The sequence below is a fragment of the Pteronotus mesoamericanus genome, unplaced genomic scaffold, assembly GCF_021234165.1.
Source record: "Pteronotus mesoamericanus isolate MK-2021 breed Mesoamerican mustached bat unplaced genomic scaffold, CSHL_Meso_final contig_20, whole genome shotgun sequence".
NCBI lineage: Eukaryota > Metazoa > Chordata > Mammalia > Chiroptera > Mormoopidae > Pteronotus > Pteronotus mesoamericanus.
Genome location: NW_026555085.1, coordinates 5,175,544 through 5,203,493, shown reverse-complemented (window position 1 = coordinate 5,203,493; position 27,950 = coordinate 5,175,544). Strand labels below are relative to the sequence as shown.

General features: G+C 51.5%; 1 protein-coding gene across 7 annotated transcripts in view; it reads right to left on the bottom strand.

Moving 5' to 3' along the window:
- ANKS1A (ankyrin repeat and sterile alpha motif domain containing 1A) overlaps nt 1–27,950 on the bottom strand; it is a 199,772-nt gene that overhangs the window by 10,628 nt on the left and 161,194 nt on the right. For 6 of the 7 annotated variants that reach the window (XR_008528761.1, XM_054569245.1, XM_054569247.1 and 3 more), the window contains 5 exons: nt 21,666–21,732; nt 16,309–16,415; nt 3,426–3,524; nt 2,483–2,635; nt 2,235–2,342 (listed from right to left, as the gene is read on the bottom strand). Coding sequence is in view for 6 of the 7 variants with exons in the window: in XM_054569245.1 (XP_054425220.1) it covers nt 2,235–2,342; nt 2,483–2,635; nt 3,426–3,524; nt 16,309–16,415; nt 21,666–21,732 (534 nt within the window). In the remaining variant the exon portion in view is untranslated. Of the gene's footprint in view, nt 1–2,234; nt 2,343–2,482; nt 2,636–3,425; nt 3,525–16,308; nt 16,416–21,665; nt 21,733–27,950 lie in introns of those variants that run through there. The other variant, XM_054569251.1, reaches the window with a different exon arrangement.

Genomic DNA, 27,950 nt, shown 5'->3' with positions numbered 1-27,950 from the left:
CTCTGTGTACCTTTTGATCTGAGATAGGTCCCTTGGAGGCAGCATACATATGGATCTTGTTTTCTTACCCATTCAGCTACCCTCTGTCTTTTGGTTGGAGCATTTAAACCATTTATGTTTAAGGTGATTATTCATAGATATGTATTTAGTGTGCCATTTTATTGCTGGATTATTTTCCTTTTTTTTTCCCCTTCCTTCCCCTTCCCCTTTTCCTTCTTAAAGCAATCCCTTTTATTGTTGCTTTACTGATTTGGTGTTAACAAAGTCTTTTAGCTTTTTCTTGTCTGGGAGACTCCTCATTTCTCCTTCAGTTTTAAATGGTAGCCTTGCTAGGCAAAGTAGCCTTGGTTGTCCGTGCTTTTCATCACCTTGAATAATTCATGTCATACCCTTCTGGCCTGAAATGTTTCTGTTAAGAAATCAGCTGACAGTCTAATCGGTGCTCCCTTGGAGGTAACTACCTGCTTTTCTCGAGGCTTTTAGAATTCTCTCCTTGCCTTTAAGCCTTTCAATTTTAATTATGATGTGTCTCGGTATAGGACTCTTTGCATCCAACTTGTTTGGAACTCTCTGAGCTTCCCAGACTTGTGTGTCTTTTTCCTTCACCAGATTAGGGAAGTTCTCAGTCATTATTTCTATAAATAGGTTCTCGATCCCTTGCTCACTCTCCTCTCCTTTTGGTGTTCCCATGGTATGGATGTTGTTGTTTAATGTTGTCTAAAATGTTTAAGTTCTCCTCATTTTTTAAAATTCTTTTTCCTTTTTGCTGCTCTGCTTGGGTGTTTTTTCCTACCTTATCTTCCAAATTACTGATTTGATCCTCTGCTTCATCTAACCTACTGTTTATTCCTTCCAGTGTATTGTTTATTTCAGATATTGTAATCTTTATTTCTGACTGGTCCTTTTATATGGTGTCTGTGTCTTTTTTCATGCTGTTGAATATCCTAATAATCATTACTCTAAACTCTCTATCTGATAAATTGCTTCCCTCCATTTCATTTAGTTCTTCTTCTGAAGAATTCTCTTGTTCTTTCATTTGGTGTCTGTTTCTTTGTCTTTCCATTTTAGTTGCTTATTTGTTTCTACGTATTAGGTATATATGCAAAGACTCTGGTGTAGTCCTTTGTCATAAGCTGCTTGAGACTGACCCTGGGCAATCTGTTTGGAGCTATCAACGATCCATAGCATGTGGCACCCTCTGTTGGGCCTGAATGTGTGCAGAAAGGACCAGGCTGGGCACAAAGGCTGGCTTTTACCAGCACCGGGCCCAGGGGAGGGCCAGCTAAAGTCTCAGAGCTCCCAGAGATCTGCCTTAGTTGTTAAACTTAATCAGCAATATAGCTTCAGGCTATACTTAGCATCGTGGCTTAAGCTCCACAGTGTAGGGCAGGGTAATTCCTGCAGGTGGGGCTATTGCTTCCCCTCAAGGTGATGCTACTTGATGGAGGGGAAGTGCTCTGCCTCAGAAAGATGGCCTCTGCAGTATAGGAAATGACTCAGTACAGGGACCCTGGTGGCTGTTCCTTTCGTTCTCTCTCCAGAGCCACCAGCCCCAGACTCTCCTCAAGCGTCTCTAGTCCACTCTGCCCTCCTTCTCCTGGAGCCCAGGGAATGTGGCTGTAAATAGAATTTTTTGTGTTGGCCCTTTAAGAGGCTCTCTGCACCTCCAGGCATCTCTCCCTGGCAGAGAGAAACCCCACCGCTTTTCCCAGCTGGATGTTATCTGGGTTCCTTTCATGGATCTGGTACTGTAGTCTGGGGAGCCCAGCCTGGGATTTAGATCCCAAACTTCTCAGCGGGAAGCCCCTGGCCGCTGAAATATCCCTCCAGAACCTCATCTGCTGCCTATGGGGAGCTCAGCCAACCGTTTTGAGCATCCTCTGCACTCCCTACCCAGTCATGTGGTGGTGAAGTTGTTTCTTCTGTCTATCCTTGGTTAAAAGGCTTTTCTCCAGTTTGTGTTCAACTGGTTATTCAGGATCCTAACACTGTACTTCCTACTTATTCTTTAGAAGGGAGGCTTGTGATTGATAAATAACCAGCCCAAACAACTGCCCTCCTTCCCCCGCCCTGACTTGGGCCTTGGGCAGACTTGGCCCCAACGACAAGAGGGAAGGTATCCTCTGCTCGTCTACCAGAGGTCATGCTGTCTGGGAACAATTCCTAAAGAATTCCCTTCAATTTCTAACAATACAAAGAACACACACATCTCTTTCCATCCTTCCCCAACTCACTCTAAGCTGGGAAAACCTTGGGGGCTTCTGGGGTGGCTCCTCGTAGGGCCTTTCTGCAAGGGAGGCGATGATGCGCTTGCGATGGCCAAGTGGGTGAACCTTTAGGACCTGAGTGGGAGGGAAAGCGACAGTCAGATGGTGACTGGGCCAGGGCACCCCCAGTCACCAGACCTCACCGCCCAGGCCAGGCTGGCAGTCCAGGGCAACTCCCACTTGGAGAAGCCAGGCTGAGCAGGAGCTGCACTCACGTTGACGAGCTCCAGCTCCCAGAGGTTCTTCACAGTGTCAATGGAGCTGTAGCCGCTGGACAGGAAGGAATGGACGTAGTCCTGCAGCCCCAGGGAGTCCAGCCAGGACGGCACTGTTGGGGGGCTATTCCCGTCGTAGCCCAGGGCCTTCACCTGTAGGGTAAGGAGGGGAGGCAGGACTGACATCTCAGCATTCGTGGAACAAGGTCCCTGGAGACCATGGAGACCGGTGCTAGCTCACATAGATCATATGAGAGACCACAGCTGGGGTGGGTATGAGACAGCTTCTGAGGGCCCCAGAGGCGACGCCCCCAAGTCCCTCCCTTTGACAGCATTTTCTATTGTGGCTCTGGACTCGGGTTCCCATCTAGAGATCACCAGAGCATCCCGGGTTAGGCTAGATGGGGAGGAGGGTTTGCAGAAGGCTCCTACTATGTTCTAAGGAGGTCATGGACCTGGTGCGACAAGAAATCTGTGTTTCTGTGAAGAAGGCACTGACCTCATTTGTTGGGATTTGTTTACATTTCTTGAGTTCTGGGCAAGAGGAAAGGACAAGGGGACACTGGACTCAGTGCCAGCATATTCAAGTAAAGGCCAGGCCCTACGAGCCTCTGGCTCCCCAGGGAAAGACACCAGGGGTCGGCACAGGCTGGCCTGGTCTCATGTGATTCAGGAGGACCCTAAAAAGGCTCCAGGGGCTGAGACTGTGGACACTGTGCTCCCACGCCAGGCAGAGGCTGCAACCCCCACTGAGGCCAGGCCAGGTTCTCAGTGGCCCTAGCGCTCTGCGGGCGCTCTGCGGGCGCTCTGCGATCCCCAGGATGAGGGCGGGCATCCCAGAGTGATCTGCACGCCCAGAGCCAAGGTCCTTCCCTGTTCTGGGCTCTGGGGAGGTGGCCCTGGCTCTGGTGAAGGCTGAGGCTGCAGAGCTGTGGGTGATCACCTTGGGCAGAGACCGTGCGGCCTGGAGCAGCTTCCGGCGGTGCTGCGGGTCATTGATGCCAATCTCCCGCAGGTCCTGCTCCTCCATCACATTAGACCCCTACGAGCAGAAAGGAGAACATGAGGGCCCTCCTGCACAGATGGCTGGGCCGCCTAAGGGAGTCAGGCTGGCTTTTCATGGCTCCTTGCCAAATTCTTCCCTTTTGTCACAGGTACTATGAGGCGGTAGAGAGGTACTGGTACTGGTATAGGTACTGGGGCTCTCAGGGAGGCCAGGCCAGGTAGCCAGAGGCCTTGTGCATGCAGGTAGTCAAGGGAAGCCACAGACAAATCCATCCAGGCTGCCCACTCCCACCTGAGTGGCACCCAGGTGAGCTGGGCAGTGCTGGCTCTGGAATGAGCATGGGCGCAGAGCTGGGCCACAACAGCTGGAGCCCTGGGGGACAGCGCAAGCCCAGCCCGGCCCAAGCCCTGGCCCACTTCTGAGCTAATGCGCATTTCCCTGGGGAAGAGGTTCCATGACCATCCAAGGTGAAGGGCAGGTGGACAAATCCCAGTCTCCTGAGGCAACTGTCACCGCTGCCATGGATGCCCCTCCAGAGCCCAGATGGGCACATATACGCATGTGCAAGCTTCATTTTCACAGATTTAATTCCTCTGGGCCTGCAGAAGGTGCCGCAGGCCCTGGGCACCGCTCCAGGTATAAGGTCAGTTCCTGTGTCAGCCCTGAGCCCAGGATCCACCACACAAGTTCTTGCTGCCACGATGGGCCCAAATCAAGGGTGGGCTGGCAGGGAAGGGTAGTGGGAGGCGGGTACCTGTCTGAACTTCTCCACCTGATGATGACACCTACATGAGGACCTGAACTGAACCAAACAACGAACCTCAAAAAGGGTGGCACTGCAGTAATTTTCCCACCTCCTACTGTAACCCCAACACTTACTCCTAAGCCTTCACAAGCATTCAGGGCAATGAAGACTGACAACTAGGAAAACCAGACCCAACAGAGAGTTAACCTCCATTAGAGTTAAGGCCTTCATTAACCAGACCTCAGTCAAGAGAACTGGGCACAGGATGCAGCTTTGAGAAGAAAGAGGCGAATGGAAGCAAAACAGAAACAAAGGAGATTACGGAAAATCAAAGCAAACAGTTGTCAGAGCACATCCTGGGCACAGGGCAGGGGCATCCTGACCTCCTGGCCTTGCCACCCTGCATTCTGTGGGATTAGTTAGACTATATACTAGTTTTAAATATCTATACACACATAATTTTAATATCTAGAAGGTCTGCCTGGAAAAAGTCCAACTATTGGTAATATAATGAGGACACTTTCCATGACATTGATGTAACCTGGCAGCCAAGGAGAGTGCGGTGGAAGGTGCGTGCGTGAGCAATGACGGCTTCACTGTACCAGTCAGCGCGGGCTGTAAATACTGGCGAGTGAGCATGTGTACTGTGTGGCTGTCACATTCAAAATGACTGAGAGTGTAGAGCAACAAAGCTGCATCAAATTTTGCGTTAAGTTTGAACATCCTCCGTGGCAACTATCTGGATGATTCAGGAGGCCGCAGCTGTGGGCAACTGGTGATTGGCAGCTCCATCACAACACTGCGCCTGCCATGCATCACGTCTCGTGCAGAGTTTTTTTGAGAAACATCAAACCAGGTGACTCAGCCAGATTTGGTGTCCTGCACCTCCTGGCTTTTCCCAAAACTAAAATCACCTCTGAAAGGGAAGAGATTTCAGACCGTTGATGAGACTCAGGAAAATACGACAGGTCAGCTGATGGCAACTGGGAGAACTATGTCAGGTCCCAAGGTGCCTACTTTGAAGGGGACTGAGGGGTCACTGTACTATGTACAATGTTTCTTGTATCTTCTTCAATAAATGTCTTTATTTCATATTACATGGCTACATGGCTGAATACTTTCTGGACTATATAAAAAAAAACAAGGTGCTACAAATCCTCAAAGGCAAGAAACATTATTCTGGAAGTTACTGCACCGTCTTACTAAGGAAGAAAGGGATTACTGCCTCCTAGAAACCTCTTCACGAGGATGATTATTGGGGAAAAGGGACTTTCTACTCCACTGCACTAACAGTTACTGAGAGCTCACTGTGAGCTAGTGTGTGTTTGAATTCTTAATGAGTTACTATTAGGGAGCTAACAAAGTAGAACATCTCACTGGCCTAAGCATTTCAATTAATAGAGATTTTCTTAGATGTTAAAAAAGTTTCTATGTTTAAGTGAATCTGACACACGTAACTAAACAGCACTTGTCCTGGTTGGGTCCCACTACTGAGGAAGAAGGGACAGGACGGGGGCAGAGGCAGGATGCAGCCTCGCGGCGCCTCCTGGTCCTGCGCCTGGGCCCTGGCTCCCACCGTCCTCTTACTGGGTCCTCACAACCAGGGGCAGGTGTTGTGAGGAAACAGGTGACACGGCCAGTGGGGCTACTGGGGTGCCCTGTTCTTGGCTGCAGCCTGCCTTGCAGATGCTGAGGGAAGAGCACAGCAAGCAGTGGTCCTCAGGGAGCTCCCCGGGCCCCCACTGCTGCTCTTTGCGGGGGACGTGACATGCGAAGGTACAAATGGACATGGGCCCTGACCACCTCCTGGCACTGTGCTGGAGCTTTATATTCACCACCTGAAAAAGTTCTGCCAATAAACCTTTGAGATACAAATTGTCCACATTATACAAAGAAACTGAGGCTCAGAGAACTCAATTGAATCCAAATCACAAAGCTCATGAACAAATGGCAAAGGGAGAGTTAAATCTCCACCTGACGAACTCTAAAATTATGTTCCAGGCTCCTTTCTTGGTCAGGTGGGGTCTGTTGCAGACAATGCAGTGTGGAAGGTTTAGGCGGCAGCAGCCTGGGAACAGGGGCAGGGACACGCCCCTCTGCAGTGGAAGCCACCGTGCTGCCCAACCCCCCACCTCAGGGCCAAAGCACTTGGGTCTGGAACAAGTGTTTCTCCTAAAACACTCCCCACCTTTTCTCTACCCCAGGGGAGGAGCAGTGTTTTCTTCTTTAACTGAACACAATGCAATCTCTTAGCACTGAGTGGACCCCAGACAGAAGAGCGGAGGGTTGCCAAGGCCGCACAGTGAGGGACAGTCACAACATGGCCCAGGCCTCTGCGCCTGGGGGTCTGGAGCAGGCTGACTGGGCGGGGGGTGGGGGGGGTGGTGGGCAGCCAGCCCATGGGATTCAGTGAGGGACAGGGCAAATCTGCTCTGCAGAATGACTTGCACAATCTCACACAATTGCACACATTGTTCCTGGGTGTCCTTTCTGGGTAGGGCACCCATTAGAAGCAGTGCCTGTTGTGGTAGCAGTAGTTAGCTCTACTTTGCATCAGCCTAATCCACTTGAGTGTTTTCCTCATTCCTACTATTATCTTCCTTGGGCTCCACCAACAGACGCAGAAGGTGGCACCTTGCATAGGGGCTCAGCAGTGCCAAGCAGGGTCTCTGAGGCCCGAGGTCCCTGGGCATAGCTCAGTGGATGTACAGAGGGCAGGGGGTGGGGGTGTGTGTGTGTGTCTGCAGCCAGAGCAGGGTCTGGCAGGGGGCACTCCAGGGAGAAAGGGGGAGCGGCTGCAGGACCCACATTCCTTTTCATGAGCTTTCTCTGGCCCTACAGGGCTCTGATTATCTTGAAAGACTTCTTGACCATGTGATTTTAGAAGGGAAGGTCCTTCTACATCATGAGAGGCATCTTGCTTCTTAATATTTTGCTAAAAATTTCTGTAACTGCTGGCACACTGCTGTGGGCCAAAGGGAAAACAGGCTGGGTTACCTGCGGAGGGTCTGAGGCTGTTATGGACCAGAAACCTGTGTGTGTCTCATTCACAGCTTTGCCTCCTACGCCTAGACTTAATTCCTGGCATGCTGTCTGTGCTCAGTAAAATCTGTCAAATGACCAAGGAAACTTACGGTTGGAGGGGCACACTGACATTAAAAAAAAACAAAACAGAAACAAGAGGTTGATTGGCCAAAGCCAATGCTGCTGACTTCACCGGTTTGGTCTTTTTGAGTCTGCTGTGAAGGACTGGGACAGGGTCCGGGGAGAGGTTTGGTGCAGGGGTGGTGAAGGGGAGCCCCAGGATATGGAGGGTGAGGTGGTGGTGGAGGACTCTGGGGCTTTACCTACAGGTAGGTGGTTAGAGGGCAGAGAAGTGGGTCCATGGCTCCCCTGGTGCGGATCGCTGGGAAGTGCCAGGCGGGGAAGCCCAGGCTGCACGGCAGAGTGTGGGAACTGAGGCTACAGTGGGGCTCAGGGAAGGGATCCGGCGGTACCAGGAAGTTGCTCCTGCTGGTGCCAGAGGGAAGATGTACCCTTTAGTCATGAGGAAGCTGAAGTTCATCACAGGAGTGACTGGCCTGAGGCTGCACAGCCCTATTCCTGCCATATTCAGACCACAGAGCTGCCTCTTTCCTAGTCCAAATGAGAAGAGCCAAAGGAGAAAGGGGGCAGTCAACTGAACTTCACCCTGAAGCCTGGGCTTCTTTCTGGGCACACAGGGCTCAGCAGTTCCTTGGCAAAAGATGCCAGTACGGGGAGGCGGAGGCTGGGCTATCCCCAGGTGAACTGAAGGGGGGCCTGGGAAGCTGACTCCAGAACCAAGGGTCGACATATCTACAGAAGCCCCAACCCATGTGGGTCATGTGAGTGTGGCCCTGTGCTCTGCCCTCCTCCTCCTGTTGCACAGGCAGCACACAGGGCAAGGGAGGAGCTCGGCCGCCACGGAGCAAAGATCTTGTCTGAGCCTATGGCCGAGACCGAAGGCCAAGAGACATTTCCCCCGCTCCGTGCAGAAGACAAGCTCTCAGCTTGCAGGTGCTGGGCAGACCCTGGCAGCAGGTTTGGATGCTCTGTTCTGGGATCGTAGTATGTATACTGTTTTTAACCTGCTTTTATCACATACTAGTATGTTGCATGCACACACTCCCCCTACATTTAACCTCCCTTTCCAAACACCTGCAGCAAGCGCACATTCCATGGTACACAGGCATCCCAGAACTTAGCCCGCCCCTGGACACCTTGGCTCCCTCCACTGCAGGCAGCTTTTACAGTCCCCAGGACATACTACTGGCCACAGTGACATAGCTGCCTTGGGCACAGTCACTGGGTGCAGGTCACTGAAGAGGACCCTGATCTAAGCCAGCACTGCTTTCTGAGGCTGGGGTTGTCCTAACCCCCCACCCCGCCCCCGGCCAGGCGGGTGAGGGGTGAGCGCACTTGTCTCCCAGCGCAAACCTCAGCCCCCAAGCCAGGAGTCTTGGGCGTGAGGGGGCGCTGAGGGAGAGGAGTGGTGGCAGGGCTCTGTGCTACTGCTGTGGCCCGAAAGTCTTACTGATGGAAAGTACTGCAGAAGCCACGCTTCCTGAAGCACCCACACAGCCAGGGGCTGACAGCTTCCTGTGGGATAGCTACTATGCAAGGCAGCTACAGCATAAAGGAATAAGAAGTTGTTTAAATCAGAACTAGGTTCATATCCCGACTTTGCTGCTCAAGGTGGGTACAAAGTCAGAACCCTGTAAACAAGAATAAATGGAGCTGGCTCGCAGGGTTAACAACAAATTCCATGGTGTTCAGCATGGACCTACTGGCAGGTACCAGGGGCTCAATGATTCTTCTTGTGCTAACCTGTTCACCGCTGCCTGGCCAGCCCGCCTGTGCCTCCCCGGGGCCTTCGTCATATAACTTCCCAAACTGACACCTTCCTTGTGCTCATGGCTGGCCCTTTAAAAATCTCACCATCCTCAGCAAAAAAAAAAAAAAAAAAAAAAAAAAAAAGCAGCCCAGACTTGACCCACACTCCCTACTCTGCCAACAATCCCTCGCCCCACCCCAGCCCTGTCCTCACACGGAGAGAGAGGACCTGATGGCCACAGAGAGCAACTGTTTCCAGAGAAGATGAGGAAGAAGCACAAATGTCATGGGCCCCTAGGTTCTGAAGCTGCAGGTCTGCCCCGCCTGTCATCTTCACGAGAAGGGCCTCCAAGGTGTTAGGGAAACTCGTCCCAGTTCCATGGAAGCAACACCCCTTATGAACCTTGTCCTCCCCAGCAGGTCCCTGGTATCCCCATTCTCCCTGTACCAGGCATGGCCTCCATCTATCCATCTACTGCCCCCCGCAAACACTTGCCTTTCTGAGGTTCCAGGTGCTCCATTCACCCCCAAATCAGCAACGTAGGTTAGCTAATCACAAGGCAGTCTGGGGTCAAAGGGCTTGATCCCTAGACCACCCAAAGCGGCAGTACCTCCTGGATCTGAGGACAAAGCTGTTATCTGCTGCCTGCTGGGAGAGGCCTGCCTGCCAGCCCTCAGTGTGGGGAAGACGCCACCCTCCCCTCACACTCTTACACTATCATGGCCAGTCCCGGCGGCCGCTATGTGTCACTGCAGGTAGTATGTGTCCACTTTAGACCTTAGGCCCCCATGAAGTAAGCAGTCACAGGAGATCCCATGAGACAGGGATGAACAGGGAGGCTAAGCAGCCTGCTCTGAATCACACAGCAGGACCCGGAGGAAAGCCCACATCTCCTGACTGTAACGGGGTGTGGGGGAACCCTGAGTTTTCTTCTCTGCTTTCCCTGTCCAGTTTGCTGAACGATGGCCTCAGCAAGCTGCCCCAGGGCCTGGAGCTTCATGAGAGTGGCAGGCAGGAACACCTGCTCCCCGACCTGCGGCCATGGCGGACGCAGGCCTAGAAGGGCAGCAGAGGGGCCCTAAGCCAGTGCCAAGAGCTCACTGGGGTCCAATTCCTCACAGTTCCATTTCCAGCCTTGGGTAGAATGGCGCTCAGCACACAGCGGGTGGACAGAATTGTCTGCCTCACCCAGGCTGGCCCTGCCAGTGATGCGCTAACCTAGCTCACTGGCTCAGTGCCAGGCCACTCAGGGCAACGCACTGTGCGCAGCCCAGACACAGCACCTTTCTGGGGAAGGGAGGAGTGCGGACTGGAGTGGGGGCGGGGGGGGCACCGCCCTGGCCCCAGGAGTCTGCTTGAGGAGCAACCTTGGGGAAATTACTTAATCCCAGGACCCTGAATGTGGTGTCTCTGGACCCCAGGAGGTCACAGGTAGGCTTGAGGGATGCCCTTGAACCCGACTCATAAATGACGCTTGGTGTGTTAGGAGGTCTGTGCCTTTACAGAGACACACGGGCCCCACTTCCCTGCCCTGTAGGTTCACTAAATGAACTTATGACGGTCTGAGATGCCAGGCCAGGACCCTCTGCTACTGCTCACACTGAGATGTCAGCAATCGAAACCTATGTTACTGGGGTCTGTTCGCCAGTCCAATTCCATCTTAAAGTGCACTTAGTTAAATTAACAGGCATGAGAATAGTGCTCCAATGTCCTCTTCTATAAAGGGGGATGGAGAAGACCAGAACACTACCAGGGGCAAGGAGAGCCAGACTCCTGAACAATTTCAGCTGCTGCCACTCTGAGTAACACCACATGGTCAGGCAGAGAAAGCACAGAAGAGCGAGAGAGCACAGTGCACAAGATTGTGTCTCAAAGCAAAGGGCCCAGCAGAGATGGAAGGCAGCTGGTGTACATCAACCCCGGGCATCAAGGAGTTAGTTCCTTAGTGACCACAGAATCGAGTTGGTCGAAGAGGCACAATCCATACTGAACGTACTCCTTTCAAAGCCTGGGCTCCACCGACCCTCCAGGCCCTCCAACGCAGCAGCTGAGACTCTCCCTCTGGGGTCCTGCTTCACACAGGGGCACAGACCATCCACAGAGCAGCCACTCCTGCAGCGCCTGAGCGCCACGTGGAGATAAGGGAGGCAGGGCGGTGGGGAGGAAGCCAAGGCAGGGAGGCATCGGGACTGCAGTGCGGGTAGCACCTCCCCTTGAAACCTGGGAGGGAAGGAGGCAAAGGACAGGACGGAGGAGGAGGGCAAGAGGTGGCATAGGAAGCCAAGGGCAAACGCTGCTCCAGTGCACACGAAGTGGCTTCCGGGCTGAGGAGTGAGGTGTTAATCTGGGGACAGGTGCAGGAAGGGAAGCTCAGGGGGTCTGGGGCCTGGCTGGAAAACGTCATGGAAGCCAGAAAAGGAGGACTTGCTCCCAGACTTATGCCTCTCAGCTCTTAGAGCTGCTCCTCTTCACTTGTCATCTCCCTCCAACATGTGGTAACAAGCTGGCACAGTCTCAGAAACAGGCAGGAAAACAGTGGGAGCCTATCTGTCTGTGGCAGGAACCTGTGGAGAAATAAATGGATGGGAGGAGCACAAGGCCTCCCTGATGCGGGCTCTAAGAGGCGACAGGCTGCCCATTCAGCCTCTGCTTCCTGCTCATCCTGCGCCTGCTGCCAGACTCATTTCCATTTTCCTTTTGTCCGTCCTTCCATGTGACCATCCACCATGTGCCCACTCTTAAGGATGCAGGGGTTCTCTGCCTGATGAGCAGCACAACCAGAAGACCCCCTCTCCCCACCCCCACAGTGTGGCTGTCAAGACCCCTTGCAGTCCAGCCGCGCCCACCTCTCCTGCCCATCACTACATTCAAGCTGGCCTCCTCACTCACTGCAGACAGCGCAGGCCTCTCACCAGCCTTTCCATCCCCTGCATCTTTCCAAGTCCCACAGCCTTGAAAAACGCCCAGGACAGTGAGTGTAACCGGAGGTTCAAAGTGGGCAGATCTGGGCTAGTGTCCTGGCTGTGCCACCTACTGGCAGTGCCCCCACCCTCAGCTCAGCCTCAGCACTCACCTGTGACCCGGCTGACAGTCCCCCAGGGCTGTGGGCCCGCTCCGGTGGCACATGGTAAATACTCGGTGAAGTAGATTCTCTGCCCCTCTGTGCTGCTGCTTACAGGTCCCACCACTGCACTTAACACCTGGCCAGGCTGCTGTTTTTATTGCTTTATGTGCCTTGTGTTCCCAGCTGCACCATCGACTTCCTTAAGATACCTACATTATTTGCTTTTCTGATGTCAGATACATTCATTGTAGAAAAGGCAGGAAATCTATTATACTTCAAAAAAGAAGATGAAGCTGCCCGTAACCCCCCTGGGAGACATTTCCTCTTTTGAAAATCAAGCTCATGTTGCATATGGATTTTTGTGTCTTGATTTCTTCCTCAACAATCCAAGGCAAGTGTTTTCCCACATCAGACATTCTTCAAAAACATTTATAACGTCCACACAATACTCCAGCATTAGGGACATCATCATTTACTTAACACTTCCATGAAGGGAGGTCAGGCTGAGTCCCCAGATAAGCAGACCTGTACCAGCGTGCTTAGAACTATAAACTTGACAGCTATCAACTACCTTCTTCCTTTTCCTAAGAAAGCCCATTTCCTGTGGACAAGATTTGTGGTAAAGAATGGAACTGGCTCTGATGCATGAGCCAGTGTAGTGAGTTCGCCCATCTGGTGTCAACCCGGGACCAGCCTAGGGAGCAGGTGGCAGCCCCTGCCGCCCGGACTCTGACCCCTAACCAATCGGTGGCCCTTTCTGCCTGCAGGCAGGAGTGTGAATAAAGTTCAAGTTGCAGTGCTCACTTGTCTAGCTCAGTAATCATATCATAGGAAGCACTCAAGAGAAAGAGGGTACTGAGCTTAGACAAGACAGGACCCAGGAGGCTATGACAGAGATCTCGGTTTTCTAAAGGGCTTGAGCATGTCCTGTTGTGTCCCCAAAAGGTACACCCAGGAACAAGGGACAGAAGTCATGAGGAAATGCATTTTTGTTTAATGTGAAAATGTTCTAAATCAGCTCACATGATGAAAAACATAAATGGGCTCCTACTTTGTAAGGTGGTGAATCTCCATCACTGAAACATCAAAGATTATCTGGAAGGGGTTCAGGCAGAGGGGATAATTACCGTATTTTGCTGTGTATAATGTGCACCCATGTTTTTTGCCCAGACTTTCAGGAAAAGAATCTCTTGTTTTAATTTTTTAATTCATTTTTAATTTATTTCTATGTAGATTTTTTGTATTATAAAGGAATTTTAGCATTTACTTTTGAAGATATGATGGTATAAGAAATTTTATGTAGCAAATAATTATAAAACATAGGAAAAGATACAAGGTACAGGAAATTTTATGTACTAGTAACAAATTTATGATATTTACACATCATAGAAGGCAGATAGAGTTAGTACTACCCATGTATAATGCACACCCTTATTTTCCCTCAAAAATTTGGGCAAAAAGGTGCGCATTATACACAGCAAAATACGGTAGATCACATGATGTTCAAGTCCACCCAGAGAAGGAGCTGGAAAGGGAGCTGCGTGCCCCCACAAATGCTCTGCATTCCATAAGAACAAGCTTTTAGGACCCTGTCATGAGAAGTCCCATAGCAGTGCTTCTTGTCTGAGAAACACCCTGTTTCCAGGTGTTCCCACTATATCTAGAGCCTGGTTTCCTGGGAGCCACTTGTGCACCTTGTAGAAGTCTGCAGGGCATTTCAGAAGCAAGGGAGACAACTGCAGCGCTAAACACCAAACCACACAGGGATACACCATAGCTAACGTGACATAAGTTATATATCATATGCAATGTTTCTAAACAACAATCGCCCCCTTCTCGTGTGTTGTTTTCCTCTTTTTTCCTGGTTGCTAAAACTTAATTAGCTTTACAGCCCACCTGGCAATTTACATGCAATTACCCAGGATGCTTTGCATGGCTACTCAGGCCACTCTAGGTAAGTGATGTTAACACACTTGGGTGAGGTGCAATCAGCAGTCCCTGGGCAGACTCTGCCTACCAGCTGCCCAGCAGAACCAAGAGAAGTCATGAGGAACAGCTTGTACCCAGGGCCACTGGGGGAACCTGGAAGGGTCCTGGAAAAATGGGGCTGTTGGCCTCCCTCACTGAGGGCCCTTGTCAAATGGGAACAGACCCTTTCTAACAGAGGCCTGCATCTTGAATGGATGTCTGGGCCAGGGCCATATCTCCCCAGATGCCTGTCCAGTGACTTGCTGGAAGGGAGCGAAAGGAAGGGCAGGGGAGCGGTTTTAACGGCGCCTTGATATTCAACGGTTGGGAATCTCACCTTTCCAAAATTAGCAGGAGGAGCGAGAAGTCAAGAGCTCAGCCTCTAAAATACTGAAGCACAGGGAGGGGACACATGAAGTCCACGGCTACCTTCCCTCACCTGCCTGATGGCCAGTCTAAGGAAAGGGTATGTACAGAGAGGGGGCCCCGCTACATTAGTGCCAGGGGCCACTCATCCCCCTCACTGGCTGAACCCACACCTCTGTTCTGGGTTTGTCGGCCTTTCCTAAGGAACGTGGTGAGTCAGGGGGTTAGGTTTAAAGAACTATAAATATACTCAGTTTAACTTTTTAAAAAATTGCTATTTTAAAACCTAATTTTTTTTAAAGCTAAAAAATAACTGGCCTTCAGTAGGCTTTGGAAAGGTGGCTTGCTGTAAATTTCACACTCTGCCCTGGAGATGAAGATGGCCCAGGTATGGCAAGCTGTCCTACTCAGGGCCCCTCCTGGAAGCCCAGGCTAGGTCCCTGGGCATCTGGGAGGCACCAGATGCAGCCCCGTCAGTGGGAATCCCACAGAGACCCACACTGTAGAGGTGAGGGCAGAGGTAGGAGCCCTAGGCTGACTTTCGCCACTGCCCCTCAAAAGGCAGTGGAGGGAGGTGGGCACAGAGAGAGATCTGCGTCAGAGAGGAAAGGCAACTCAATGCCAAGCCAGGATGGTGCTCCCAGGAACTGGCAGAGCAGGCAACAGGCCTGCCAGGGAACAAGGAAGGGCAGGGGCAAGGAAGGTTGGCTAAATTCACCTCAAACCAAGCACCTGAAGTGACACATGGACACGGTGACTTAAAGCACGGAAATGATTACACTGCCACTCCCCACATCCTCAGATGTGGGAAAGACCCTGTGTGGTATCGTGGTTAGAACATGGCCCTCAGACCCAGAGTGCCTGGGTGCACATTCCCATGCTGCCAATCACTGGTGGTGTGAACAAGAGCAAGCCACTTAACTGCTCTGGATCTGGAAGATGAAAATGATAATACTAGCACACATCTCAGGGCTGCTGGGCTGCGGTTCAAGGAGCTGACACAGGCGCACCAGCACCCACGGTGCCCAGCACTCAGGAGGCAGAGGAGTGCCAGCTCTCACTGGCATTGCCACTAAATGCCTCCCAGGGGACGCCAGTGCTGCCTCTGAGGGGAGCCGAAGCCCTTGGCTCAGCCGTGCGCAGGCTGTGCTGCCCTGGCCAGCCCACGAGGGAGTCTCAGGGAGGGCTTCCTGGAGAGGGATCGTCACTGCAGGCACCCTGTCCTCAGCAACTTCCAGACTGTCAGAGGGAGCCCCTACTCCACAGGGAGCCTGAGGAAAAGACACCTAGACTTTTCTTCTTTGTATAAAATTATACTTCAGAAAAGCAACCAGTCCTTCAAACAAGCAGCCTCTCTGGGCCATCTGTGAGGCCGTGGGCACATGGATGGGCACTTGAGGCTGTTGCAGCCACCCAGACACTGGGCAAAGAGGTCTTTCTGCCAGACATGTGACTTGCTTGATAGCAACGTTTTGGAGGACAAAAGAAACTTATGGTATCCAGCTAAGACAGGATAGGGCAGACACCACAGGGACCTGGCTGTCCTGTCCACCAAAACTTCTGGTGTCTGACTGGGAACAAGATGGCCTGATGCCACATCACACAACACATGGCCTGAGCTTTGAGAGGGAGACTGGGGAGGGACCCTCCTTCTTGGGATGCAGACTTGCAAAGAGTTCTCTGTACAGCCCAGTAGAGAGGGAGAGTTTAGAAAGAAGACACATGACACTCCCGGCTCTGTGAGTCACTTCTACATACTGTCTGAAACTGCAGCAGGAGCAGTTCCCATGGGGCACCCGCCCCAGGAGGCCTGTGCACTTACCAGGAAGCGGACATCGTCAAAGCCATTCAGAAGCAACTTGCTCTCATATTGCTGCAGCCCCACCGCCTCCAGCCACTCCCCGACGCTCTGTTCCAGCGTCCGCGAACCTGACGAGAGAGGAATCGGCAGACGCTTGAAAAGGGAAAAACGGTTAAGGCGGTAGCAGCGGCACTCAGATGAAGACAGATGGCACTGCCACATCATAGTCATTACCATAAAGCAGACAAACTATGGACAAAAGGCCAGAGCGGGAGAACAGAGGACCTGCAGCTCCTCTTCCGTGTGCGGGCTGAGGGCAGCCTGCCAGGCCTCGCACACACCTGCAACCTCGGGCGGCTGGCCTGCTCACCCCTCAGCCAAGCTGCTCCAGGCTGCGGGGCACATGCATGACCTCTGCCCACCAGTCGGGGACAGGCAGGTGTGGGAACGAAGCCAACCGCCAACAATCTCTGGGTCAACTCCTTGTCAGTGTTCACACTGAGGTAGTTCACAAAGTCTGGTCCCACGGGCACCAGCGGGGCTGTGAGCTCCTGTCATCCATGCATCCGGGAGCCCCGTGGAGCTATGAGCATGGGGCCAGTCCTGCGCCCCTGCAGCACACACGGGTCAGGACAGCACACACATCTTCATGCAGCTCTGGGACACAGGCACACTGGGGGGGCTCCAGGAGGGAAGCAGCAGCTGTTCACAGGGACCCAGCACATGCAACCCAAGAAGCAGCGAACATGGCAGGGAGAAAAGAGACTTTTACTTGTTTTCCCCCAGCAGTCCCGGAACAAGCAAACCATGGCCCTTTGTGCTCAGAGGCTCAGGCAGCGAGGAGCTGACAGGGTGCATGGGCCACGGCTCAGGGACCACATTCTGAGTGGCTCTGCTGGAACGGTGACATCACACTCCACTGGGCTGTGCGGCCAGCGGGCCAGGAACTGGGTCTGCAGCTAGACCCCAGGTGCCAGCAGCAAGCAGGGTGTCTCCCGGGCCACGGCACTGTCTAGAGAGCTGCGTTCTCTGGCCGGGTAGGTTTGCAGGGGCTCGGCATTCATTTTCCTCTGATGGTGGCTGTTCCTGTGACTCACCTGCCTGCCAGGAAAGCAGGCAGGCAGATCCAGTTTTTGGCTAAAGATGACAAAATCCAGCAGAGAAGAGCAAAGGGAAGTGGTCCTTTGTCAGCCAAGCTCTGGTTGCCTGTCTACTCACATTCTGCGCTGTTCTCTCTTTGAGAGATAAAGACAGCAAGTGTCTTCCCAGGTTCTCTGGATCCCGACGATCTTCTCTAGGACGAGCGGGGAAGGGAGGACATCTATTTGCTATGCTCCTCAGATCGAGCAGGGGAGGCGGGGTGAGGGAGGAAAGAAGTTCGGCCCTCCCTGGAAGACCTTGAATGTCCTGAGCTAAACGCCTTAAACGCCACCTACTTCTCTAGTGCTCACAGGTAAGTACAGATAAAGAAAAAAAAAAAAAAAAAAGAAAAGAAAAAGAAAATGGGAAGAGAAAGGTGCGAGGAAAGAAGAAGAGCCAACTGTAAAAACATCACCTCCAGAGAACTCTTGACACGGTGAAAGTCATTCTATTGTTCCCGGCATTTCCGCCTGCCAGGCAGGCCAAGGCCACTGGCTTGGTTCTTTAGGAGCCTGGTGACCCAGGGTCCCAGGCCCCCCTTCTTGTCTGTCCTCTCTGCTGAGCAGATGGTGGCCAGAGAGCCGGGCAGCCTCCCAGTGCATGCTGTAGCAGTGCTCCAAGATGCTGAGCCTGGGGCTCCCCTGCCCTTGAGCAGGGCTGTCGGCTCCAGGGACCTAAGTAGCAGGCTCTTGTCCGCCCATGAGGTCAGGTGTTCCCAGCCGCTGATTCATTCCTGCCTGGAGCCCTGGCTGCCGGAGGACGTGTGCGCTCACAGAACGCAGCGGAGTGCTTTGTCTAAAGCCTCTCGGGCTCCACGCTGCCTGCTGCCAGCTCCACAGACCTTGCTCACTCTCATAATGTCTGGTCCTCCCCCTTTCCCCTCCCCCTCCTCCTCCCCTCCACGCTCAGGAAAATACATCAGGGATCGGACATCGAAACAGAAGCTGCCGCCGCCTCAGGGGGAGGACACAGCAGCACTAGCACCAGAGCAAAATGACAGGTTCCCCAACATCCGATGTTGGCTGACACACCCACCAATGTAAAGGTAAAGACGACAAGACTTTACCTCCAGCTCAAGGGGCTAGGACAGCTTCTCGGGGAGCAGAGAGACGAACACTCATATAGTTTTGGTTGACAGTTTCCAGGACAGCCAGAGAGGGGACAGAGGAATGAATGACACAGCCCCAAAGACAAAGCCCACTTGCCACTTAAGGAATGACTGTGCCCCTCTGCCAAGAAGATATGTCATGGGTACCACAAACACAGGTAGCAAGGTAAGGACACTACACCTGATATTCCCCAGGTGAGCGCACCAAACAGCCAGGAAGTGACTCCCCTCCAGGCCTGTCGGAGCACTGGGGAGAGGTGCCAGGCCCAGGGCAGGGCAGGCACAATCTGAAGGAGAAGGCATGGGAGGGAGGTGACAAGGACAAGGGGAGGCCAGAACCAAACCCCAAGTCCAGCTGTGGAGACAAAAAAGTAACATGTACACAGACAACCCAGGGACCACATGCAACCTGCAAACATGCTAGGGGACACCTGCATCGGACAGGCTGTGGGTGGTCCTGGCACAGAAGGGGCTCTGTGTGCAGGGAGATGAGGCTTCAGGGGGGGCAGGTGTTAAGCTGCCACTCGACCGCTAAAGCGACTGGCCTTAGCAAAAGAAAGCCAAGCAGTTTCTTCTACTTGACAAACAGGCTTTTGGTGAACAAGGCCAGAGAGGCCTGGGCCATTGGGAAGGCTGACCTCCTGGACTCCTGACAGTGGGATGAGTTTAAACCACACCTGGCAGGGGCTGCGGTGGATTCAGGTAACTAGCCCAATGCTGGCAGCTCAGGGGCTCATGGCCCAAAACAGGACTGAGAAGCTAGTGCCGAATAGGGTCTCATCCTGCAGGACATGGGTGGGGCGGGGGCGGGGTGCAATCCCGTGCTTTTAGCTGAGGGCTGGCTGCTGGAGGAACCCGCTTCCCCAGCCAGGCCGGCAAATCCAGAGCCCAGGTCCCTTCTCCTAGATCCAGAAGCCCAAGGACAATCTGCACCTGATAGTGATCACTCAAAATAAACAAGAATTCTGCTTTGGTCTGGGCTGAAGGCTGGTGCTCCTCGTGGTCCTGGGAAAGCCCCTCCTGACTGTTAGATAGAAAGCAGTGTGGGGGGCAGGCTGAGCCTCCCCGCTGCACATACCACGGCCTGGCCTGGGGCTCAGCAGCTTGGGTGGACGCACCATCTGTTCAGGAGGTCACCCCTGTGTGCCTGCCCTTCGCTTCCTAAGCTGGGGTATGGAGGGTAATTCAACTCAATGAATACTAAAGCAAGATTGTGTTGGGATCCAGAAACCTAGGGGGATAGCGGGACCAATGAACTCTTGGCATTCACACTAGTTCATGGGGGGCAAGAACTGGGTGTAGAGCCAGCAGATCAAAGAAAGAGCTCCATGTCACCACCTCCAAGGAGAAGGGCTCTTCCAGAAGAGTGTTTTCCAGAGATGCTGCCGCATCTCCTGATTTAGGAAAGGCTGCTTCTAAACCCTGTGTCTCAAGCACACACAGGTCATTTAGGCTCCTCTGACCCAGAGGGGTACAGGGAAGCAAAACTCGGCCTCAGCTGAACTGACTGTTATCAACCCCATTCCTGGCTGTGCCCAAAGCACACCTTTGAAAATGGCAACGGTGATTGTCTCAGTCCTAAACTTCTATTCCCCACAAACACTGACTCTAAGTAAAGCCTGCAAACTAAAACAGTGTGCGACCGCATGCCTGAGAGTAAGCAACTGCCTGGGAACAGGTCCATAAACTCTTAGCCAGAAGAGCCCCCTGCAGACCCCACCGTAATCCAGGGCTAACAAAGACACACCCCACCCAGCCGGGCCCTCCCTGCTAGAACCCAGGGACATAAGCCTGTGGCGGGGGGGTAAGGAGCAGAGGGCTGGGGGCGGGCCCAGGAATGCAGTCTGAAGAGTGGTGCCAGGAGACAGCCAGCGGCACAGGTGTCCTCTTCTCTAGCTTTCTCGATACGCGTTAGCAGTCATTTCACAGATGAAAACAAGCATAGCTACTACATTGAGTATCTCTTTAGCTCAAGTATTTGTATATATTATTCATTCCCACAAACCTATTAGGTAGATACTATCATCCCAATGTTGTAGATAGGGAACTGGGGGCTCACAGAGATTAAGTGACTTGTCGAAGACACACACGTGTCTAGAACCAGGACTGAACCCAGGACTGAAGCTCTAGAGCCTGTTCTCTCTTCACAAGCCCCATGGCCACAGCAGGCCCTTTCTTCATGATGCGCACACTTGCCCCCCACTCATCAGACTTCCTGCCAGAGCCAGAGGTCCACGGAGGAAGCAGATCTTACTGGGGCTAACAGGTCAATCCTGGATGGAGCCTCCATAGTAAGCAAGAAAGTCTACCCCTTCAATGCAGAGAGGCATTTCCTTGGTAAGGGGCACAGACCCCGTTGAGGGGTGGGAAGGATGACCTGTAGATGCTTGGGGGAGGAGAGTGAGAGCTGCTGTGAGAGGCACCTTTAAGGATGCCATCAACTGAAGAAAGTATCACAACCACATTTCTATTATCAAGGACAACAGCTCAGACATAGCCTCCTTGGTCCCCGGTTTCAAATGAAGGAAACAGGCAGACCTCACCCCTACGGCTCTGAGGTGAAAGGAAAGCCCAAAGTAGTAGTGATCTGAAGGAAAAAGGATGAGTAACTAAATGGAGAAATGGAGAAACATACACAGGAGGAAATAGCAAAACCGACCCCTCAGGAGATGCAGACTAACAGTCAAGGCCACTGGTCCAACCCTCTGCCTCTGTCATGAATTAGACCAACAAGAGCCACGTTCCAGTGAACAGTTAGTGCTAGAGCTGCCTGGGAAGCTGGAAAGACCAACACTGAGAAGTAGTGCAATTTAAGCCATCCAGAGAACCTACATTTATGAAAAGGATTATGAGTGACAATTGTTCATTAAAAAAATAGTTTCTCACTAGGCAGACTGAAATTCAATTTGTATACATTCCCCTCCAATATGGAAAAGGAGTCATGGCTCTAAAAATAACAGTTAGATGGACTGTCAGATAATTAAGACCTTGAATTGTAAGAGGATGATGTGGTCAGAGGCTGACTTCCCTCACTCCCTAAGTGACAGCTTCTGTGTCAGAGGGAAAACCTGAGCCGGAAAGGAGCCGAAGGCCTGTGTTCTGCAGGGAAGATGGCTGCTTGGTACAGTACCTGAGATCTTCTGCTGTTCCTGAGAAAAGTCAATCCCTTCTCCAATAGAGCTCATGATTTTCTCAATCTGAAACACAAGAGGGACAAAAAGGAAAGGCTGTCAGGCTTGGATTAAATAAGGCCAGCTCACCATCAACGCACTGGGCAGGCCTCCAGGGTTCTTCCAGATTATTCCAAATCCGGCACCAACCTGCAAGGTATCAGAACTCTGTGCCACTCAGGTTAAGAAAGAACCACTTTGGCCATGACCCAGTAGGGTCTAAAAACATGCTCTGAAGGGAGTGAGCAGGTAACAACCTGGGCCTGGCTGCTGGGAATGCCAAAGGGCCTCTCTTCCTAGGCATTTCTGTGTCTCCCCTCTCCGCAGTTCTCCCAGACCAGGCAGAGGTTGAGCGGAGGGTGCAAGAGCAGGCCAGACCTGGCACATTTCACTGCTCATGCTAGCATTTTAGTTCCATGAGAGTAGAGACTTTGCCAGCTTTGTCATATGTAAGACCCCAGGTGCCTAGAGCAGTGCCTGGCAAATCATAAGCACTCACCAGATCGCTGATACTGTATGAACGCCAGCTCTGGGTTGTGAGGCCACTTTCTAGAGCTGAGACAAGTACTGTAAATGATCCTAAATGGAGGATTTTTTGCTCCCCGGAGGCCAGCAATCCCAGACAGCTCTGCATTCAGGGATAAGAAGGGCACAGACACTTGTCTTTCGCTGGACCTCAGCAGACAGCTGGTCTCAACACATCTAATGTCTCCAACACCGCCCCTGTATGGACCGCCCACCCCAGCCATATGGCTTCGGTCATGCTGAGCCAGACGCAAGCCCCCCGCCCCAGGAAAACTAGCCAGAGGTGGGACAGTGCAGTGAGGAGGAGACCACCTTCTCTTCTTCCCCTCCTCCTCCTTTCTGGGCTGCAGTGATAATGAGCTCAATTCACTGTTCTTTTTTCCAAAGAAATGGAAAGAGGACCTTTTGTACCAGGGTTTGGAAGCTTTCCTCTAAGTGCAAGTAAGGATCTGACAATCAGAAAAACAACTCTCCAGCCATCCTGTAGCTGGCAGACAAAGATGGCACATTTACACCCAGCAGAGGAGCAGAGGAGGGCATTCGCCAGCCACAGAAACGACTGCCTGTTAACGCACACCTGCGCACTGCAATTCTTGTCCCTGGGCTCAGCAAGAACAAAGGGAAACATGACAGCTGACCAGTGGAGTAGGTGGTGGGGGGTGCCCACGCACTGGCCAGGCGGCCCCACAGCAGGTCTGCTCTGCCCGCCCACCTGCCCACCAGTGCCTCCCTTTCCTTGGCCCTGGCCGCCTCCTGCTGCCTCCTTCCCCGATGTACAAGGAGCACTCTCAACACCCAATGCCTCAGCGTTCAATTTATGGAAGTGGGGACAGATCCTGCTTCCCACAAAGGGTTGTGTGGACAAAAAGGAACATGTACATAAAGCATGCAGTCAAAGACCTGGTTTACTGTAGATGCTCAATAAAAGATAAGTTTGCTTTCCATGTCCCTTCTGTTATCTGCAATGCTCTAGCCTAGTAAAACTTATTTTTAAAGTTTTAAAAAATAATTTTACTTACACTTATTTATTTATCCTTACCCAAGGAGATTTTTTTTCATTGCTTTTAGAGAGTGAGGAAGGGGGAGAGAGAAATATTGATTGGTTGCCTCGTGTATTTGCTGGGACCGGGGATCATGTGTGCCCAGACATGGAATCAAACCTGCAACCTTTTAGCTGTGGGGTGGTGTGCTAACCAACTGAGCCACACGGGCCAGGGCTACTTACATTTATTTCTTGATGGGTAAAACATCCATGGTTTAAAATTCAGAAGACACAAAAGGATATTCAGAGAAAACTCTCCTTCCTGCCCCTGTCTCCGGGCTCCTAGATTTTCTCTCTGGAAGAAACCAGTATAACCAGTTTCTCCAGTGTCCTAGGTCTATTCAGTTCGCATGTAACCAAATATATGAATGTATTCCACCTCCCACACTGCCAGAGGCATTCCATTTTCTGTTTAATAATACACCTTGGGACTCTTTCTACAGAAAAGAACTTTTTAAAAAAAGGATCGAAGAACATGTATGCATGACCCATGGACATGGACAATGGTGTGGGGATTGCCGGTGGGAGTGGGGGGCAGGCTGGGTGGAATCTGTCATTTTTGGGGAGAGATGGGAAATAGCCATATTTTCATACTGAGCTTCACACAAACTAAATTAGAGAACTCCTGACGGTTATCACAATAATGGATTCATGTATTCAAAAAATGCTTAGAAATATTCCATTTTTGGAAAGTATTCAGAGCTAATCTATTTCAGCACCACTCCCTCCAACCGGGGCTGTATAAAATGTATTCATCATATGTCTAAAAACAAAACCAAACACAAACACTAGAGGTGTTGCTGCTCAGGTCATCTGACAACTGCCTGTTTGGAACACATACTCCTGGTTGCCCCCAGGTGGGCAGCGGGAGGTGACGTTCTGTGCACAGAGAGGCCTCCATTTCCTGTCACCATAACCTGGCTGCTAGGAGCAAATCAGACTCCACTGGCCATGTTTCAGGGGACACTGGAGAGGAGGGGAGGGGGAGACAGCTGATGGGTGTTGCGTGTGTTAGCCTGTGTAAACCTCCCCTCCAGGTACAAGCTAGAAGCAGCAGCCAGTGTCAGGGAGCAGGCATCAGTCTGGTCAACCTGCCTGTAAGCCAAGACCAATGCAGAGGAGGAAGGGAAAGAGACAGCCTTCCTTCTACCATTTGTACAAATGGGAACATGAGATGTTCCTGAGATTTACCAGCAACTGAATTTGGCTTCTGAGGTCAGACACTCTCTCCCACCCCTCTTTCTGCTGCTGGGGGAGCTGTCAGCTCCCACCCATGGGAAACACACAATAGACTTCTTGGGCCTACACTTTCCACGTCTTCTTTTCTGCCCCAACAGTTACTACTGCCTTGGCTCAGAAATACACTCTGCTTTGCACTGTTACTTCCCTGACCAGCTGTTTCATGGTGTGTCCCAGAGACACTACCAAACACCTAAGGCTGAAGATCTTGTTTCCCACTGTTTCTTTTGGCTCCCACAGGGTGCCTTGTGCAGAGCTGGCACACTGGAGAGGCTGGTGACAGATAGAAACAGCTACCATCCGTTACATGCGCACGCCAGGCTAGTTGCCCCACTGAGGGAGTGAGAGGGGAAAGGCAGCCAACACCTCAGGCCCCATCTGGGTTCTCTAATTTCCCTTCCCTCCTCATCTGTATCTTCTTCCAGACTCATTGGCTTGTGAGGCCAGCAACCTCCATACTGCACAACTACCAGCTGGCCCTTTCAACAATCAATCCTGCAGAGCCTCAACTCACTGCCATGCAAATGTAGTACCCATTTTTCAGGTGAGAACGTCGAAGCTCTTCTCCACAGGCATACTTCCCAACTCCCTGCTGATGACAGAGTTCTCACGTCCAGTAAGTGCCATCAGAGGCCAAGCCTGCTCCAAGGAGAGCTTGAGCTTCCTGCTGGGGGAGGGGGGGTGCCCAGCTGGCCTCGCCTGGACAGTGCTCCCCATCCCCAGGGACACATGGCTGACGAGCAGAGCCTTAGCCTCCCCAGCCTCACCAGATGGCTGTGCCCAGGCCATCCATCAGGTGACTGCTGACGTCACCCTGGCTGTGCAAGTCTTTAGGGAAAGACTGCTGACGGCTGCATTCCAGGCCCAGAGACCACATAAGAATTCATCATCATCTCTGTCCTCTGCCTCTTAGCAGCAGACAGGCTCTCCGCCTAGAGAGGGCTTTGATTTCGCATTTTTTAACAGGCTCACTGACCAGGGTCAGGGGTATTTTTTGCCCTCTCCCTCCAGACTGAATTGCACAAGCCTCAAGAAAGACAAAGATGGATTGAAGTAAATTATTTGTCCTGATTTTCTAACTGTGTCAACCGCTTGAGGAGAGGGAGGCAGGACAGTGCGGGAGAAGGCGGCAGGGATGAATAAGTACCTGCAATTGCCCAGGGCTGTCAGCTCTGGGCAGTCCTCCTGAGGAGCCTCTTTTCCGCAGGCGGGGGTAGTCTCGGCTTCCTCTGTCTCGACACAGGGGCATGCAGGCTGTGACCATATGAATTGTTCTATCCCCATCTGAATCCTCTTTATATTGTCATCTTTGTTGTCAATCCCTCTTTCTGTTAGACTGAGAGACAACAGAGCTCTGTCCTTTTGTTAAATCCCATGAGGTGTTTGTCCCAGCTACACTGGTGGAGTGAGGAAAGCCAACGACCCCAGTCTTAAGTCTCTAACTCCCTATCTCCCTCCCGTCCCTCTCGGGTTGCTGATACTGGGCCTTGTTCCCCAACGCCTCTCTCACCCCATGTCTACCAGCCTGCTCTTTCCCTCGCCCAGGATGCCTGGGCCCCAGACCTTCAATACAACTTGACCGAAAAGGTGTCCTACTTGTAAACAATACCTGCCAAATGACCTTCTCATGCTAGAACAGCAATCTTTAACTCAAAGCCCCAAGAAACTGCTGAAAGAAGAAAAAAAAGTTGAGAGACCTAGATTCCAATTAACTTTATTATTGCTTGCCATATAACTCTGGGTTGTGTGCCAAGTACTGGCTTTAAAAAATGGGACAAGAATCTAAAAGATTAATGAGGATTATGTATTTGGGTTCTAGTCCAATTTTTGCAATCTACTTTCCATCCAGCAGTAGGCTTAATGGAGGGCGAGGGCAGATGAGGAGGAAGCACACAGACCCCAGAGAGCCTGCAGTCACTGCAAACAGCGGGTAACCCGCCTCGTGGGTCTTTGGTTTCCTTCATCATCAACAACATCCAAGTAGCCCCCGCTCGGCCCCGTTCGTCTTCCGTCTGCACTGCATTCCAGCGCACAGCACTGTTAGTCTGGCTCTGGAGTAAATGAGCTCCAAGAAAACATCCTAGGCTCCCACTCACAATCCGTTTCCTCATCAGCGTGGCCAGGGACCAGGGTCCGACAGCCATGGGCTGCTTGGGTTCTGCTGGGGAACACCTGCCTTGTAATATCAGGTCTGTTAGATGTGAAATTTTGAGCACCAAATTATATACATTAAAGATGTAAAACAAAAATTACATATGTAATACAAATACACTACCAGTATCCATCAGCTGTCCTGGGATCTCCTGTAGCTTGCTACTCCTAATTATCTCTGAACTCATGAAATAGGAAGATGTTGGATAAATACAGTTGTGAGAGTCCCCAAACTTCATTTTTTTAAGATTTTATTTATTTATTTAGAGAGAGGAAGGGAAGGAGAAAGAGAGGGAGAGAAATATTGATATGCTAGAGATACATTGATCGGTCGCCTTTCACTCCTCCAACCAGGGACCTGGCCTGCAACGCAGGTATGTGTCCTGACTGGGAATCGAACCAGTGACCTTTTGGTTCATAGGTCGGCAGTCAATCCACTAAGCCACACGAGCCAGGGCCCAAACTTCATTTCAAAGCACTAATTAAAATATTTCACGTAAACCTTACACAAAAGAGGGCACACTGCATTGATTCCATTTTCACGAAGTTCTAGAAAAGGCCAAACCAATCTGCAGTGGCGTGAACGACAGAGGAGGAGCCCCTGGCAGACGGGGCAGGTGGGGCTGACTGGGAGGGGTGTGAAGAGGACTGTCTGGGGTGGTGATAATATTTCCTAACTTGATAGGGTTTTGGGTCACACAAATGTACATATTTATCAAAACTCAGGGAATGGCAGACTTAAGATTTATGTATTGAACTCTTTAAATTGACCATCCCCCCTCAAATAACTATAGAAAAATATTGAACTTTAGTTCATGATATACATTATAAAATGTTTAAGGATGAAATGTACTGATGTTTGTCAGTTACACTGAAATACAAAAAAAATAACATGGATTTTTAAGTGGTTGGAGCTATGGAGGGATATGAGATAAAGCAAGTATAGCACAATGCTGACCGCAGAGCCTAGGCTCAAGGTGGTGGGTATATAGGTATTCATTATCCAAGTCTCTTTCAAGTTTTCTGTATGTTCAAGAATTTTCAGGATGAAAAAGTCTCTTTCAGGATCAAATTTTTAGAGAAAAACAGATTATAAGATCAACCTTGGTTTGAGTTTTATCATTTCTAATGAACTGTGCTCCACAGACTAATAAGCAAAGACATGCTGAAGGCAAAGGAAACACAAAGACAAAGGAACGTGGGGAAGCTGACTTCACTACTCCCGAGCTCAAAGGTTCTGGGGGGGAGGGCCCACAGCACAGCTCCTCCATGGGCTGTGGCTTTCTCT